This window comes from Triticum aestivum, chromosome 2B, assembly GCF_018294505.1.
Source record: "Triticum aestivum cultivar Chinese Spring chromosome 2B, IWGSC CS RefSeq v2.1, whole genome shotgun sequence".
NCBI classification, from domain to species: domain Eukaryota; kingdom Viridiplantae; phylum Streptophyta; class Magnoliopsida; order Poales; family Poaceae; genus Triticum; species Triticum aestivum.
In genome coordinates this window covers 759,839,125-759,853,055 of record NC_057798.1, presented here as the reverse complement: position 1 = coordinate 759,853,055, position 13,931 = coordinate 759,839,125, and the positions used below count along the sequence as shown (strand labels likewise).

Sequence of the window (13,931 nt, the reverse complement as noted above, 5' to 3'; positions counted from 1 at the left end):
TCAAGATCGTCACCACGCCGTCGTGCTGACGGAACTCTCCCTCGACACTCGGCTGGATCGGAGTTCGAGGGACGTCATCGAGCTGAACGTGTGCTAGAACTCGGAGGTGCCGTAGTTTCGGTGCTTGATCGGTCGGGCTGTGAAGACGTACGACTACATCAACCGCGTTGTCATAACGCTTTCGCTTTCGGTCTACGAGGGTACGTAGACAATACTCTCCCCTCTCGTTGCTATGCATCACCATGATCCTTGCGCGTGCGTAGGAATTTTTTGAAATTACTACATTCCCCAACAGTAACATGTGGCATGCTTTAGATACAAGTGAGTTGGAGTATGACTGTATGAGAGTACCAAATTGCCTCATTTGTAATTCTAAATGCATCTCTCCTATTTAAAAAGAACTAAGGCTCTGTAGTCCCTCCTATTTTGTTCAATCTTACCTACGTTTTCTCTCTCACCTCCTCTCCCTGATTGATTTTTCCTCTCCCATATCTGATTTTCCATCGGTTTTCTTGACAGACGCCTCAACTGCCCCACATCTTATTTACTTACCAAATAAACTTTTGTCTTCTGTGATAATCATATTTATTTTGCATAATCAAATTAATATGGCAGATAAATCATGGGTTAACCTATTTATGCCCGTTGCAATGCATGGACAAATTTGTTTTTAGTGTAAATTTACATAAGTTAATCAAACTCATACGGAAGAAGACCTTGGACAACTGGATATCTTGTGACCAAGAAACAATGAGCCACAAATTTAAGAGCACACACATTTATTTGGACTTGTAGACACATAAGTTTAAAGCTTGTCAACAAACCAGATAAATACACGATAATGCATCATAGTATCGGAATTCAACATACAAGTTCACTGATCTTTAATGTTTGTAATTTGAACTAATTTGTTATATCTAAATATAAGCCACTCTCAACTTTTTTTTTGCGAAAAATGAACCAAATATATTTTAAAGGTTCATAAGACGTACAAAGCATCCCAAACATAACAATAATTACATCAAGGACTTTGCACCACCTAGAGCAAGCCACCGACGCACCGTTTCGTTGTTCCCCTATAGGAGTCGGCTTAATCTTGTCGATAACAGCCGGGAAGTCTTAGTGCACGTGTACCTAAGGACCTGCACCTCATAGCCGCAGTCATCACATTGAACCATTGAATCAATCCAAAGCGCCTGACGCAAAATCTGGTCATCGCACACGAACGACGAGAAAACCTAATCTCGGCGACCCAAGGAGACGACGAAAATCTAGGTCGTAGCTCCGTTGATTCCGTCTCGATGGACGAACTCGAGGTGAATCAGAGCCCAAAAGACTACGCTCAAAGATGAAACATCGCCATCCACCCAAATAGCGCCCCTACGAGAAAAAACCTAACCTAAACTACTAGCCGGAGCCAGAGCACCGGGATCCTCTCCCGCCACCCGTCACCTAACCTAAACTATTAGCGGGGGATCCTTTTCCTGCCATCGGCCGCTCCATGGGTTCCTTGACGAAACTTGGAGAGGATGATTGCCTTAGCAATCGCAACCGCGAAAGGGAAAAACAAACCTAACAGGGACGTAGCGATTTCTTTTTGATATGAGCTTACTTCTCTGAGGCTGTGTTCGGTTGAGAGGGATTTGGCAGGGATTGAAGTGGATTTAATCCTCTACAAGTCAAAACCTCCCCAAATCCCCTTCAATCCTCTTGTGGAGGGGTGTAACCGAACAAGGCCTGAAGGGTGGCATCAGTGGCACCTTCCTAGAGCACGCTTATGGGTGTGACATCTGAGCCATGCCGCTTGGACAGTGTGCAAAGACCAAGGGAGATGTTCTCTTTATTTTCTTTTGTACAAAGATGTTCTGTTTAATTATCTAGAAAATACTACACTAACAAGCCATATATCTAGACATTGCCGTAATTATCTAGTCGTCATCATCAGCAGAATTATGCAGAAACCAGACAGCACCCACGATAAATCCAGGAGCTATCAACAATGTGATTTGGCCTTATTTAAGGAGCTACCAACACAATGTGTTCTGAACAAGATTGCACGGAACACGATGCCGGAAGGAGATAAAAAGAGTTGACTGACATATTCAAATCTTGAGGCTTTCGCCACTCAGGTACAATTATGTTAGCGAAACATCTGTTCGATCAACTCCACAGAAGCAAAGCAACGGTGACAACAAAGTTCCCTCTAATCGCTCCTACAAGCCCACACATTGTGATCGTGTGGGGGCATTTTTAACTCTAAGGAAAGTTTCCAGAACACAGTGAAGGACAGGCACATCTCGTCGCATGGTGACTAAAGCAGCCGCGTCGAAGGGCTTCACTTCTTCCTCTTCTTCGGGGGCTGGAGCGAGTCCTCATCGTCCTCCTCCTCATCATCGTCATCATCCTCCTCTTCTACTCCATCTCCATCGTCTTCAGCAGCGACATCATCGTCATCATCGTCGTCGTCCTCATTGTCATCGTCGTTGTCGTCGTCATCATCATCGTCGTCACCTCCTCCACCCTCCTGCTCCTCTTGTTCTTCCTCATCATCCTCGCCATTCTCCTCACCCTCGCCTATTTGTTTCTTCTTGGCGTCACTGGCCTTGGGGTTGTCATACTCCTCTCCTTCCGAGATTTCCTCTTCGCCCTCCGCGAAGTCACCATCCTCATCCCCGTCATCATCTTCGCCGTCTTCATCACCAGCATCAGTAGGGGCAGATTCATCGCCCCTCTTTCCACCCATCTTGAAGTCTGGCATACCACAAATAATGCCCTGTACAACGATCAGGCAAACATAGTTAAGTCACAGTACCAACATCCAGACCAAAGCTTGAAACAAAACTGAAAAACCCCACAAGCACAACACAGGAGCAGCAAAAGCTAGTCAATAACAAGGGGCATGGTAGCAGATCATTGGTTGTTCTTAATGGAAGGTAAACTCAGCATCTCATATTAGTGAGCAAGAAGAGCATAGCCCAATAAACAACAACCCTGTTTGCTATCCTAGAATTGGCTGCTGTGTACTGTTTGTTAGACCTCAGCACTTTAGCAGGAAAGGAGCAGATCAGCCGAAGCTTCAGGCTAGTGTAGCCTGATCTCACCCCTCAGTTCCTCACTTATAAAGAGGCTGAACAACCTCAGTTTCATTATTTACACATATAACTCAGCCAGTTTACCTTCAACCCATATATCTTCTGAATCTATTTCAGAGTGTCACAAAGATCTACCTCCATAACCACAAGCAAGTCCACGCAGTTCCATACCTTGTATGCTACTCTCCTCTGGACCATGTTGTGGCTGGGAGCACAGAAATGACAAAACCATGTGGTGCTCACTTGCAGCGAAGCCCCTTGGCTTTGTGGACAAACATGGACAGTGGAGAGGAGAAAGCGACCCTATCACAAATATCTCTAGTCAGAGGACCCCCCACCGCAAATAATTACAGAAAAGTCCCCTGTGTCGCTCTCAATGGCGAGCAGACACAGACAGGTGGGGCCACGGGAGCGACAGCTCTCGCGTCAAAGACAGCCTGTCTCAGGCTTAAGAAAGTGATTAACCGTAGCATAATACCGTCACTTGACTTGACCTAAGCACCTGCTAGACCTGCTGCTTACAGGTTAAGCTACGAAGTTTTTTCTTCTCAGAGAGAGAGAGAGCGCATCTCTGAAGGCATATTCGCGTGGCCTGTGGGGAGCGAATATTCGGGCCCGAGTGGCAAGGAGCTGTAATAAAGAAGCAAGCAAGGAGCGGGCTGACGCAGGGCCCACCACCGCGGAACTGAAGCCCACGACCGAAAACCGCAGCCTAGAGCGCACCACACGGTTCCGCATCCGGAAAAGTCCAAACCATATCTCACTCTCACAACGGTACAAAAGCAGCAGCATGAATGAAACGGCCGTGATATTTTTTTCTTTCATCTTTTTTATTATAAAAAAAATACGCGCATGCTGCTCGAGGGTAGAAAAAGAACATCAAAGTAACCCGCACGAAAATAGTAGTAGTATAACGACAAAGAAAAAGGGAAAAGAGAGACGTGATTTTTGTAGCAGAGATTTCGTCTGGGTTTTACCTCGGTGCCTGTGCCCGCGTTGCCGGTGAGCGGGTCGGCGAGGCCGCCGTCGTCGGCGCCGGCGGGGTGCATGGCGGTGTCCATCCGATCCGGGCGCGGCTGCGGGGGCTGAACACAACACGTGGGCAGGAAGAGAAATCAGCACGTCAGTCGGTCAGAGATAAGGTTTTTACTTTTACCGTTAGAAGAGGCAGCAGCAGCACACAAGCAGCAGCAGGGAACCTTAAAACCTCCGCCCGCAACATTTTACTTTCCCAACAAGGTTTGGGCCGGCAGAAAAAAACGATTCTTCGCAGAGATTTTGTTGCACCTAATTCTAGCAAAAACCCACCCTATCCTCCTCCGCTACTGGCAGGCCAGAGAACAGAGGCGAAAACACATCTTTTCTTCTGAACAGATGCTTACCACTCCTAGCTACTAGCTCACAGAAGTGCCAGGCAAAAAGATAAGAGAGAAAACGAGAGTGTTCCTCTCAGCGAGTGAGAAAATCTGTGCTGGAGCCTGAAGGTTTCAGGCTCTGCAGGTGCACACAAACAAACTCATAGCACAATTTGCCGTGGTCTGTCAGAGCAGAGCCTAGAACAGGTGCCAAAAAAATCTGTTTTAACAGCTAGGGTTAATTAACAGGAGGAACAAGAGACGTATGATTATTCTTCACACTAGCAGGAGTAAAAAGCAGTTGAGATGCGTTAATAAAGAAGAGAGGTTAGTTACCTTGTTGTTCTGAGGAGGCAGAGACTACAACAGGCCACAGATCTGGAGGTGTGGAGGGTATATGAGCGCTCTCAACGGGCAGAACCGGCTAGTGGCTATGCCGACTCCATGGGAGGAAGGAGAGAAAGAGGATGCTGGAGAGAGAGAGAGGATAGAGGAGCGGGCAGCAGGGCAGGTGGGCAGTGATGTGTGCGCGGAGGGCAGGCGCGTAAATTCTCCGCAAACCCGAGGGGCGAAGAGAGATTTTGTGCCGCTGGTTTGTAGAAGGACCCGGTGCATGGCAGGAAATCCGTTCGAGAGAGAGGCGGAAGGGAAGGGATAATCATCATCGTCGGATCAAACGGCCAGCGTGAGGCCAGGCCAGATCCCCACCGAGAGCGCCGGTCGTCCGTCCTCGCCCGCCCGTTGGGAGCGGAGCGGGCCCCGGAAGTCATACACATGGCCCGGCTGGCTGGGAGGAGCGCGTCATCGGCGGATTGCGCGTGACGTGTCCCCCCCCGCGTCCTCGCACCCGCATGGAGTGGTGGGAGCTCTTGAAAAGAAAATGCTTGCTGGAAAAGAGCATTCAAGGCTAGCGGTTTGTGGTAGCTGAGGACGCGGCCGTGACGGATCGGGCAGAGGAGAAATATCTGTGTAACGTCAGGTCGGATCAGGTGGGGTGGGAGCCCATCCCGTTTCTCTTCACGTACGTAACACGGCATGCTTAACGGCGTCCTTGGTGAGAGCAAACTGGTCTAGGCCAAGAGAAAAAACACGGATGCAGATCATTTAGCAGCACCAGGAAAGTACCATGCCGCTTCCCGTTAAAAACAAAGGCACCAGGTCACTTTGCGAGCTGGATGCTTGTGGGGGGATGGCAAGTCGGGGAATAGGATTCCTAACTTCGGCAAGGCAGAAGAAACTTTGGATATCAGCTGATAAACACGCTCGAGTCCGCGCCATTAAAAGAAAGGCTCTATAGGTTGCCTGACCCACCGACCGCTCTGTGTGCAACCCTAAAATCACGCTCTCCATAACCAAGACCTCAATCTACCACTTCTCTCAAAATCTACCCCCAAACAGCGTATCCACTCAAGCGTTGCGCGACAAGATCCCACAGCAAGCATGGTATTTCAAATTGACAAAGGCATCATTCCTGAACACAAGCTTTACAAAACTGTTCACACTAAACCTAAATAAACGAAAAAAAAAAGACACAAAAGCACAAGCGACGGATACATTTAAAGCAGAATTACCACCACTACTTCAAAAGGATAAGAGAGGCAAGGCAACTACAGTAAGAATATGGGCAAGCAGAAATGCGTTTATATAGCCAATAAAATTTTGTTGCTTGCGACTTTCATCACTTCAAGGCTCAAAATGCCTGCAATTCATATCATCGTCTACATCCTGATTTGTCCAACGACATTACTACTCCCCCTAATCCAAATTAATTGACATCCTTCACAAATTTATATTCTAGTGCAGGAAAACGTTCAGACATTAAATTTATCTGTTGGCAGAACCATAGAAGTACCCATGAGATACTTGCCAGAACCAAACAGATACAGCATAGTGATTCCAAAACCGTAGTAATTTAATACCTGGGCAATGTATACTTCAGTTGCTAATTCTGCCAGAGTTTTTCCCAGTTCGGTGAGATGCAGAGCTCTTTCTCAAATACTCAAAAAATACTCCCTCCGTCCACAAATACTTGTCATCAAAATGGATAAAAGGAGATGTATCTAGAACTAATATATGTCTAGATACATCTCCTTTTATTCATTTTGATGACAAGTATTTCCGGACGGAGGGAGTACCACAGTATTGGAGAAACGCCTGTTTATGAAACTGCTGTATCACTAGATGCCAAATGCGCCAGTATTTAGCCAAACGAGCGTAAAGCATTGTCAAAACACTCTGGCAGACCATCAAGAGAACAGGAAAAGAATCTAACACTTCATCCATCGGAAAGAGTCTAACAAAGATTTTTCAAGGCATAGTTTCCAACCACCCACAACAGAAGCTTTAAACACAGTAGGAGTGCAACCATAACGGTGTGAAAAGCAGAAAAAAAAGACGCCAATGCAGCATAGCCACGCAAGGGACTAACTCTTCCACACTAAACCTAAACGAAAAGACTCAAAAGCATAGTGATGGTAGCTACTTGAAAAGGATAAGTGAAACAAGGCAACCAAGATTATGGGCAAGAAGAAACATGTTTATATAACTGACAAAAGTTTGTAGTATGCATCCTGATTTTGTAAATAATATTACTAATTTGTTAGACTAGCGTGGTTTTCACATGCAAATTGACCAAGCCTGAACATTCAGACATTTATACGTTGGTAGAACCACAGAAATATTCATGAGATACTTGCCAGAACCAAACAAATACACACTATCAAGGGCTCAAAGCATAAGCATTGGCAAAATACTCCGGCAGACCATCAACAGAACAGAAAAAGAATCTACTCTTCCTCCACTGGAAAGAAGAAAATTAACTAACTAATGAAAGACAGGTAGTAGCTCACTGCTGATTCCATAACTGGCCCGCTCTAAGCATGTTTATTGAACTTTAACACCAACGCAGCCATGGTATGATAATATTCTTTATTCGAATCTAATTAACTATTTCTGGATCCGCGTATCAATGGACTTAACATCAGACATATTTATTAAATTGCCTTTTGCCTCAGTAGACAGCAGAAGAACATTGACCTACAGCAACTTCAGCTACAGCATGTACTCCCTCCGTAAACAAATATAAGAGCGTTTAGATCACTACTTTAGTGATCTAAACGCTCTAATATTTGTTTACGGAGGGATTACGATTTAGTAACAGACGACAACAAGCTGAATAGCCATCAGAGAGAATGCTGGATATATTGGATTGGAAGGGAATGATTTTTATCATTTTTCTAGAGCCCAAATTGTTCAACCAAAACCGTTATACAAAGCCAACATAACCCGACATTGTTTACCAGTTGATTTCCGGTGATGTTTGGACTGCTTGGTTAAAATCAAGACCATCAGCAAGAACATGGAGGAAAAACAAGCCTAAACTTGGATTGGAAGGGTATGATGTTATCATTTTTCAAGAGCCCAAATTGCTCAATCAACCCATTATACAAAGACAACAAAACCCGACATTTTTTACTGACTTCTGGTGATGTTTGGACTGCTTGGTTAAAATCAAGATCACCAGCAAGAACATGGAAGCAAAACAAGCATAAACTTGTATTGGACAGAATTTATTATTTTTCTAGAGGCCAAATTGTTCAATTAAACCAGCTATACAAAGCCAACAATGTTTACCAGTAAACTTCTGGTGATGTTTGGACTAAGATCATCAGCAAGAACATGGAGGCAAAACGAGTTTAAACTTGGATTCAAAGGAAATGATTTATATTATTTTTCTAGAAGCCAAATTGTTCAATCAAACCAGCTATACAAAGCCAACAAAACCCGACAATGTTGACCAGTAAACTTCTGGTGATGTTTGGACTAAGATCATCAGCAAGAACATGGAGGCAAAACGAGTCTAAACTTGGATTGGAAGGAAATGATTTATATTATTTTTCTGGAGCCCAAATTGTTCAACCAAACCAGCTATACAAAACCAACAAAACCCTTCATTGTTTACCACTAGACTTCTGGTGATGTTTGGACTAAAAGATCATCAGCAAGAACATGGAGGCAAAACAAGTCTAAACTTGGATTGGAAGGAAATTATCTATATCATTTTTCTAGAGCCCAAATTGTTCAACCAAACCAGCTATAGAAAGCCAACAAAACCCTTCATTGTTTACCAGCAGACTTCTGGTGATGTTTGTGGACTGACTTTGTTAAAATCAAGAACACGGAAGCAAAACAAATGATCAAATCATTGCAAATCAAATAAGTATCAATTGCCATTATAGAATAGTCATCTATTTTGCTACTTGTTTGTTGTTGGCTGATCAGCATATGTAACACAAGCAAATTAACATCATTAGAAATTTGATTCGATTAGTGTATTACAACAAAAAGAAATGCCTACCCAGGCAACTAATTATGAAAGGCCAAGGCATGAATTGTTTCGCAAAGAGACTGACCAAACATGAGTTCTGAGTGCTACACTTTGATCTTCTATAATGACGTTGAAGACACTTAGTTTGCACAGAACATGCCTTGAAGAGGTCATGTTTCTGATGAATTATGATCAGTTGAGAAACTGAACACGACCAGTTGGCCATTAGGTGTGCGGGTGGATGTGTGCCGAGCCCACGACCCGTGATCATGCCTGGGTGCCTTGTGGTTGTCTCTCCTTCATTATAAAGACACAGCGGCTAACCCCTATTAGTCTAGTTATTACTATCAATGAACGAGCGCTGCTATGTGAACGACAATACTGCTGCCGATTTACAGCCGACACGCTGCAGCCACCACAAGATGCATTTTGCCAGCACCCGTACCCTGTTCAATTCAGTGGTGTGTGCATATCAGCCAGAAAACGTCGTGCGCATGGCAGTTTCATTAATGAATTATGATCAGTTGATCACCAGCCTTAAATGCACCCCACTATCTCAAGATGGCATATAATGTGAAGGTGAGGCGCCCTCCAAACGTATTTCTTATCTTATGATTAAAGTGAACAGTGCCTACTTTAAGCAGCAACTTCCAAGGAGAATAAAACTCCCTATAATTGAAGATTTAAAGGCCACAACTGTCAAACTCGGCGTCAAGCGAGAAATTACCAGGAAATAAATGCAAAAGAGATGATTATCCTCCAAATCGCACTGCAATGCAACTAGAATGGTATGATAAAATTCTAGATTCCAATCCACTCCTACTTAACTATTTCCGGATCCGCCTATTTCTTGCCTAAACATTAGACATATTTAAACTATGTCACTGTTGTCATAACAAAAATGGATAAAATGGACAACTGAGCAACATTGAACAACAGCAACTTCAGCTATAGCATCCAGGATTTTGCTACATACACAACAACAAGATGAATAACATGCGGAGAATATGATGGATATCAGATAATTCTCTGCTTGGATTTGAACGCAATGATTTTTATCATTTTTGTATAGCCCAAATTGTTAATCAAACCCACTATACAAACACAACATAAGACGACAGTGTCTACCAGTACATTACGGACTGCTTAGTTAAAATCAAGACCACCAGCAAGAACAGGGAGGTGAAAAGAAGATCAAGTCATTTCAAACAAATATCAATATACCATTACCGAATAATTACTCAATTTGGAACCTACTTATGAAAAGCCAAGGCATAACTGGTTGCGCAATGAGAATGAACAAACATGAGTTCAAGATACTTTGTAAAGAACATGCCTCGAAGAGGTCATGTTATGAATTATTACGATCAGTTGAGAAACTGTTCGTCGAGTTGGCTATAGGTGTTGTGCATGGGCGAGCACCAAGCCTGCCACCCGTGTCCAAGCCCTGTGCTTTGCAGTGGGCCTCATGGTTGTCTCCCCTTAACTATAAAGCCACCGCCGCTAAGCCCTATTGGTCTAATTTCTTTTAATAAATTATGATCAGTTGATTACCACCCTTAAATGCACACCGCTGATTTGAGATTGTATATAATGCCACGCGCTTCAAACCTAATTCTCATGGCTAAAGTAAAACAGTGGCCACTTTAAGAAGCAACTTCCAAGAGAATAAAGCTCCCTGTAACTGCAGATTTAAAGTCCACAGCTGTCAAACTCAACCTCAAGTCAGAAATTACCAGGATGGATGCAAAAGATATGAATATCCCATTCCTCCAAATCCCACAGCAACTGCAACCAGAATGAGATCAAGTTCCCAGAAACCATTCGACATTATCATTAAGACCAGACGACAACCCAAGTAGCCAAATACAGATACTTCAGTACATGAAACCAACTACAGAACTATAAGGTACATGATGAAGTTGCAACTGGAAAACTACATAGTCGGCGATAGAAACAACATAAATACTTCAAGAAAGTTCCTTCTGCAAATACTGCCCCAAAGGTATTTGATTCGAAAGCATCTGACAGTAAAAGTCAACAGCCCTTCTGCAATACTTCGGCACCACACAGGCTCAAAATCCATCCGAATGCAAAACCACACGAACGAACCACGACCAGCAGATGCCAAACTAAAACATAGGGAGAATCAATCAGAAATCTATAGAGCAAAATCACCAACTCAGAAAGAATGCATAGAGATTGAAAGAACTCAAGTCAATAGTAGTGAGTGTGGCATTGGAATAGAAGAGGCTGTGAGTTGTTGATATACCTAGTGCTGTCAATAGCCACCCTGAAAACCAGTGCCACCAATCTGGGTGTTGGACACTTGGCCCTGCCCAGCAGATCCAGCCTGATAACCAGCAGCAGCACCAGTGGCCGCTGCAGCAGTGCCCGTTTGGGAAGCTGCTTGGCCGACCTGAAACCCAGCAGAAGTGGGGAACCCAGGTGTCCCCTGAAAACCAGGAGGCCCTCCTTGATATGCTGCAGCTCCCTGAAGACCTGCTGCATTTGGAAAATTGACACCAGCAGCCCCAAACCCTTGTGTCCCAAAGCCCTGAGCTCCAAAACCAGGAATGCCAGCTTGCCCCCCGGCGCCCAATGCAGCAGCAGCAAAAGCTGGATTTAGCGATGCAAGCATGGCTGGGTTCTGCATCGCAGCTGCCATCATGGCCAGCATTGCAGTGTTGGGCTGCGCAAACGCTTGCTGCTGTGCACCCATCCCCAGCAAGGCAGCTTGCTGGGCGAACCCCATGTCATGAACAGCAGCGGCACCATATGCTGATGGATCATATGGATTAATGGCGGCAATAGAGGGCACAGTCATTTGTGTAGAAGCAGCGGTGGCATTGGCATTGTTAGCACTGGAGTTCGACCCGGATGAGCCCTTTGCCCTCCCATCTATGGCCTTCTGCACATTGAGCATCTTGCCATCAAAATTCCTCATAGGCTCCTCCAGGGCGCGGCGAGCACTGTCCACAGACTTGTAAACAAACAGCGCAAACCCCTTCGGCTTGCCGGTGCTCTTGTCAAAGCCCAGCGGCCCCTCTTCAATCTCACCAAACTGCGAGAAGTACTCATAGAGGCGATTTACATCAACATCAGCGTGCACGTTGCCAACAAAGATCTTGCGCTGCATGTTGTCAGGCAGCGAGGAGGAGGAAGCGGGGGCGCTGTTGTTGGCGGCACCCGAGCCGGCGTTGGCGTTGGAGCTAGGGTTCTGGGAGTGGGAGGCCGGGGGAGCGGGGCCCGAGGCGGCGAGGTGGCAGAAGGCGAGGCGGCCGCCGATTTCGAGCTGGGGGCGGCGGAGGGCGCGGAGCGCCGAGGTGCGGGACTGGTAGAGGACGAAGCCGTAGCCCTTGGACTTGCCGGACTGCTTGTCCGTGATGACGCGGCAGTCCTCGAGCTCGCCGAAGCGGGAGAAGGCGGAGCGGAGGTCCTCGACCCCGGCGCCCCAGCCGAGGCCGTGCACGAAGAGCTTCCTGCTGGCGGGGTCGGACTCGGCCGCGCGGCGCACGGCCGCCATGGTGGCGGGGCTGGCCTCGGCGGCCGCGCGGAGCAGCGCGACGAGCTGCTCCCGGGAGAGCGGCTCGAGCAGCTTGGTGACGTCCTCCTCCTCGTAGTCGTAGGCGAGGTCCTCCTCCACCAGGGCGGCGGCGGCGGCGGCGTCCGCGGCCGGCTCCGGGGGGTCGTCGGTGATGGGGTAGTAGATGGTCCCGACGCGGGGCTTCTGCTCGGGCTTCTCGTGGTGGGCGGCGGGGTCGGCGGCGGCCGCCGCCGCCGGATCCGCCTTCCGCTTCTTCGGCGCCATGGGGGCGGGGCGGGGCGGGGAGGGGGGAGGCGAGCTAGGGTTTTAGGCGCAGGTGCGGGGCGGAGGCGGAGGCGCAGATTGGGATTTCCAGACACGCTGTCACGGGCGAGCCGAGGGGATTGGGGTGGACTAATAACGTGTGGGACACCGGCGGCAGGCCGGCGGCGGCCGCATGCGGCCCATGAAAACCTGGGCCGGTTTGTAGGGGGCCTTCTGGCTTCGGCCCAGGTCATGACGGCCATGGAGAGCCCATTCATTTATCTGTTTGGATGCCATCATTGTGATGGAGGGACTGAATTGAGTGACAATGGCAAAAGGATGCACTGGGCTTGAATTTACGCATCAAAAAGATGCAACGGGCTTAGATTCTAGTTGTGTTGTTTGGTTTTGAGATGTACTTGCTAGTTGGTGGAATCAAGTATGTCTCAAAAAAAAAAAAAATTGGTGGAATCAAGTCAGCTGGCCCATTCAAATTCCCGTTATTGGGCTTGGGAGGAAAATAGCATGCTCCCTCTTTTTTTTCTGGTTTGTTAAGCTAAGCAAAAGTCCGGAGTCCCAGTTTATTAGGCACTAAGATCATGTCGCAATTATTTTATGTCGTTGTACTTCTCCGCCACCTTAAATGTGCTTGTGTAATCTTAATTAACTTTCTTCTTTTATTACACATGCATGTGTGGTCTGTTGGGCGTTAGGGGGAGGAGAGAGCGTGCACGTGAGAGAAATCAGGAAGGGGGTACATCTCGCACGTGTTGTCCAAATTTACGTGCAAGTACTAGTGGAAATAACGGCCACCAATAGCCTTCATGGTTTTTCCTGGAACATTTGGACATTAGTTTCTCTTTCCATGTCAAAGAAGGCAGAAAAAATGTTGGATTCGTTATCACTTTTTTTCTATAAGTGGTTTAGTTGTTTTCTCTTCTCGGGAGGTTCGAAAAGACAGGTAATCTTAAATCGTGTCACAATTATTTTATGACGTTGTACTCCGCCGCCAGGTTAAATGTGCTCGTGTAACCTTAACTTCCTTATTTATTAGCCATGCATGTGCCGTCTGTCAAGCATTAAGGGGGAGGAGAGAGCATGCACATGAAACAGAAAACCACAAACAGGAAGGGGGTATATCTGACACGTGTGGTTCAAATGTACGTGCGAGCAAGAGTGGAAATAACCTCCGCCAGTAGCCTTGATGGTTTCTCCTAGAACATTTGGCCATGAGTCTCCCTTTCCACGTCAAGGGATGGAGAAAAAACGTTGGATTCGTTATCCATTTTTTCAGAAGTGGTTTCGTTTTTTTTCTCTTCTCGGAAAGTTCGAAAAGTCATGTAATCTTAAATAGTGTCACAACTATT

At 46.4% G+C, this 13,931-nt stretch overlaps 2 protein-coding genes across 3 annotated transcripts; both read right to left on the bottom strand.

Annotated features, from left to right (window-relative positions):
- Positions 1 to 2,076: 2,076 nt before the first annotated feature.
- LOC123047207 (prothymosin alpha-B) lies at positions 2,077 to 5,425 on the bottom strand. Of its 2 annotated transcripts, XM_044470703.1 has the most exons (3): positions 4,784 to 5,425; positions 4,070 to 4,177; positions 2,077 to 2,773 (listed from the first exon to the last, which is right to left on the bottom strand). In XM_044470703.1, the coding sequence occupies exons 2-3, from the start codon at positions 4,151 to 4,153 to the stop codon at positions 2,336 to 2,338; spliced, it is 522 nt and encodes a 173-aa protein (XP_044326638.1). In that variant the 5' UTR covers positions 4,154 to 4,177; positions 4,784 to 5,425; the 3' UTR covers positions 2,077 to 2,335. The 2 variants fall into 2 exon arrangements, with proteins under 2 accessions (XP_044326638.1, XP_044326640.1); XM_044470705.1 differs by lacking the exons at positions 4,070 to 4,177; positions 4,784 to 5,425 and adding an exon at positions 3,264 to 3,963.
- Positions 5,426 to 10,584: 5,159 nt separating this feature from the next.
- LOC123047206 (UBP1-associated protein 2B) lies at positions 10,585 to 12,675 on the bottom strand. The gene is made up of 2 exons (XM_044470702.1): positions 11,047 to 12,675; positions 10,585 to 10,906 (listed from the first exon to the last, which is right to left on the bottom strand). Exon 1 carries the CDS (start codon positions 12,583 to 12,585, stop codon positions 11,056 to 11,058), a length of 1,530 nt encoding a protein of 509 aa, XP_044326637.1. The 5' UTR covers positions 12,586 to 12,675; the 3' UTR covers positions 10,585 to 10,906; positions 11,047 to 11,055.
- Between the last annotated feature and the right edge of the window lie 1,256 nt (positions 12,676 to 13,931).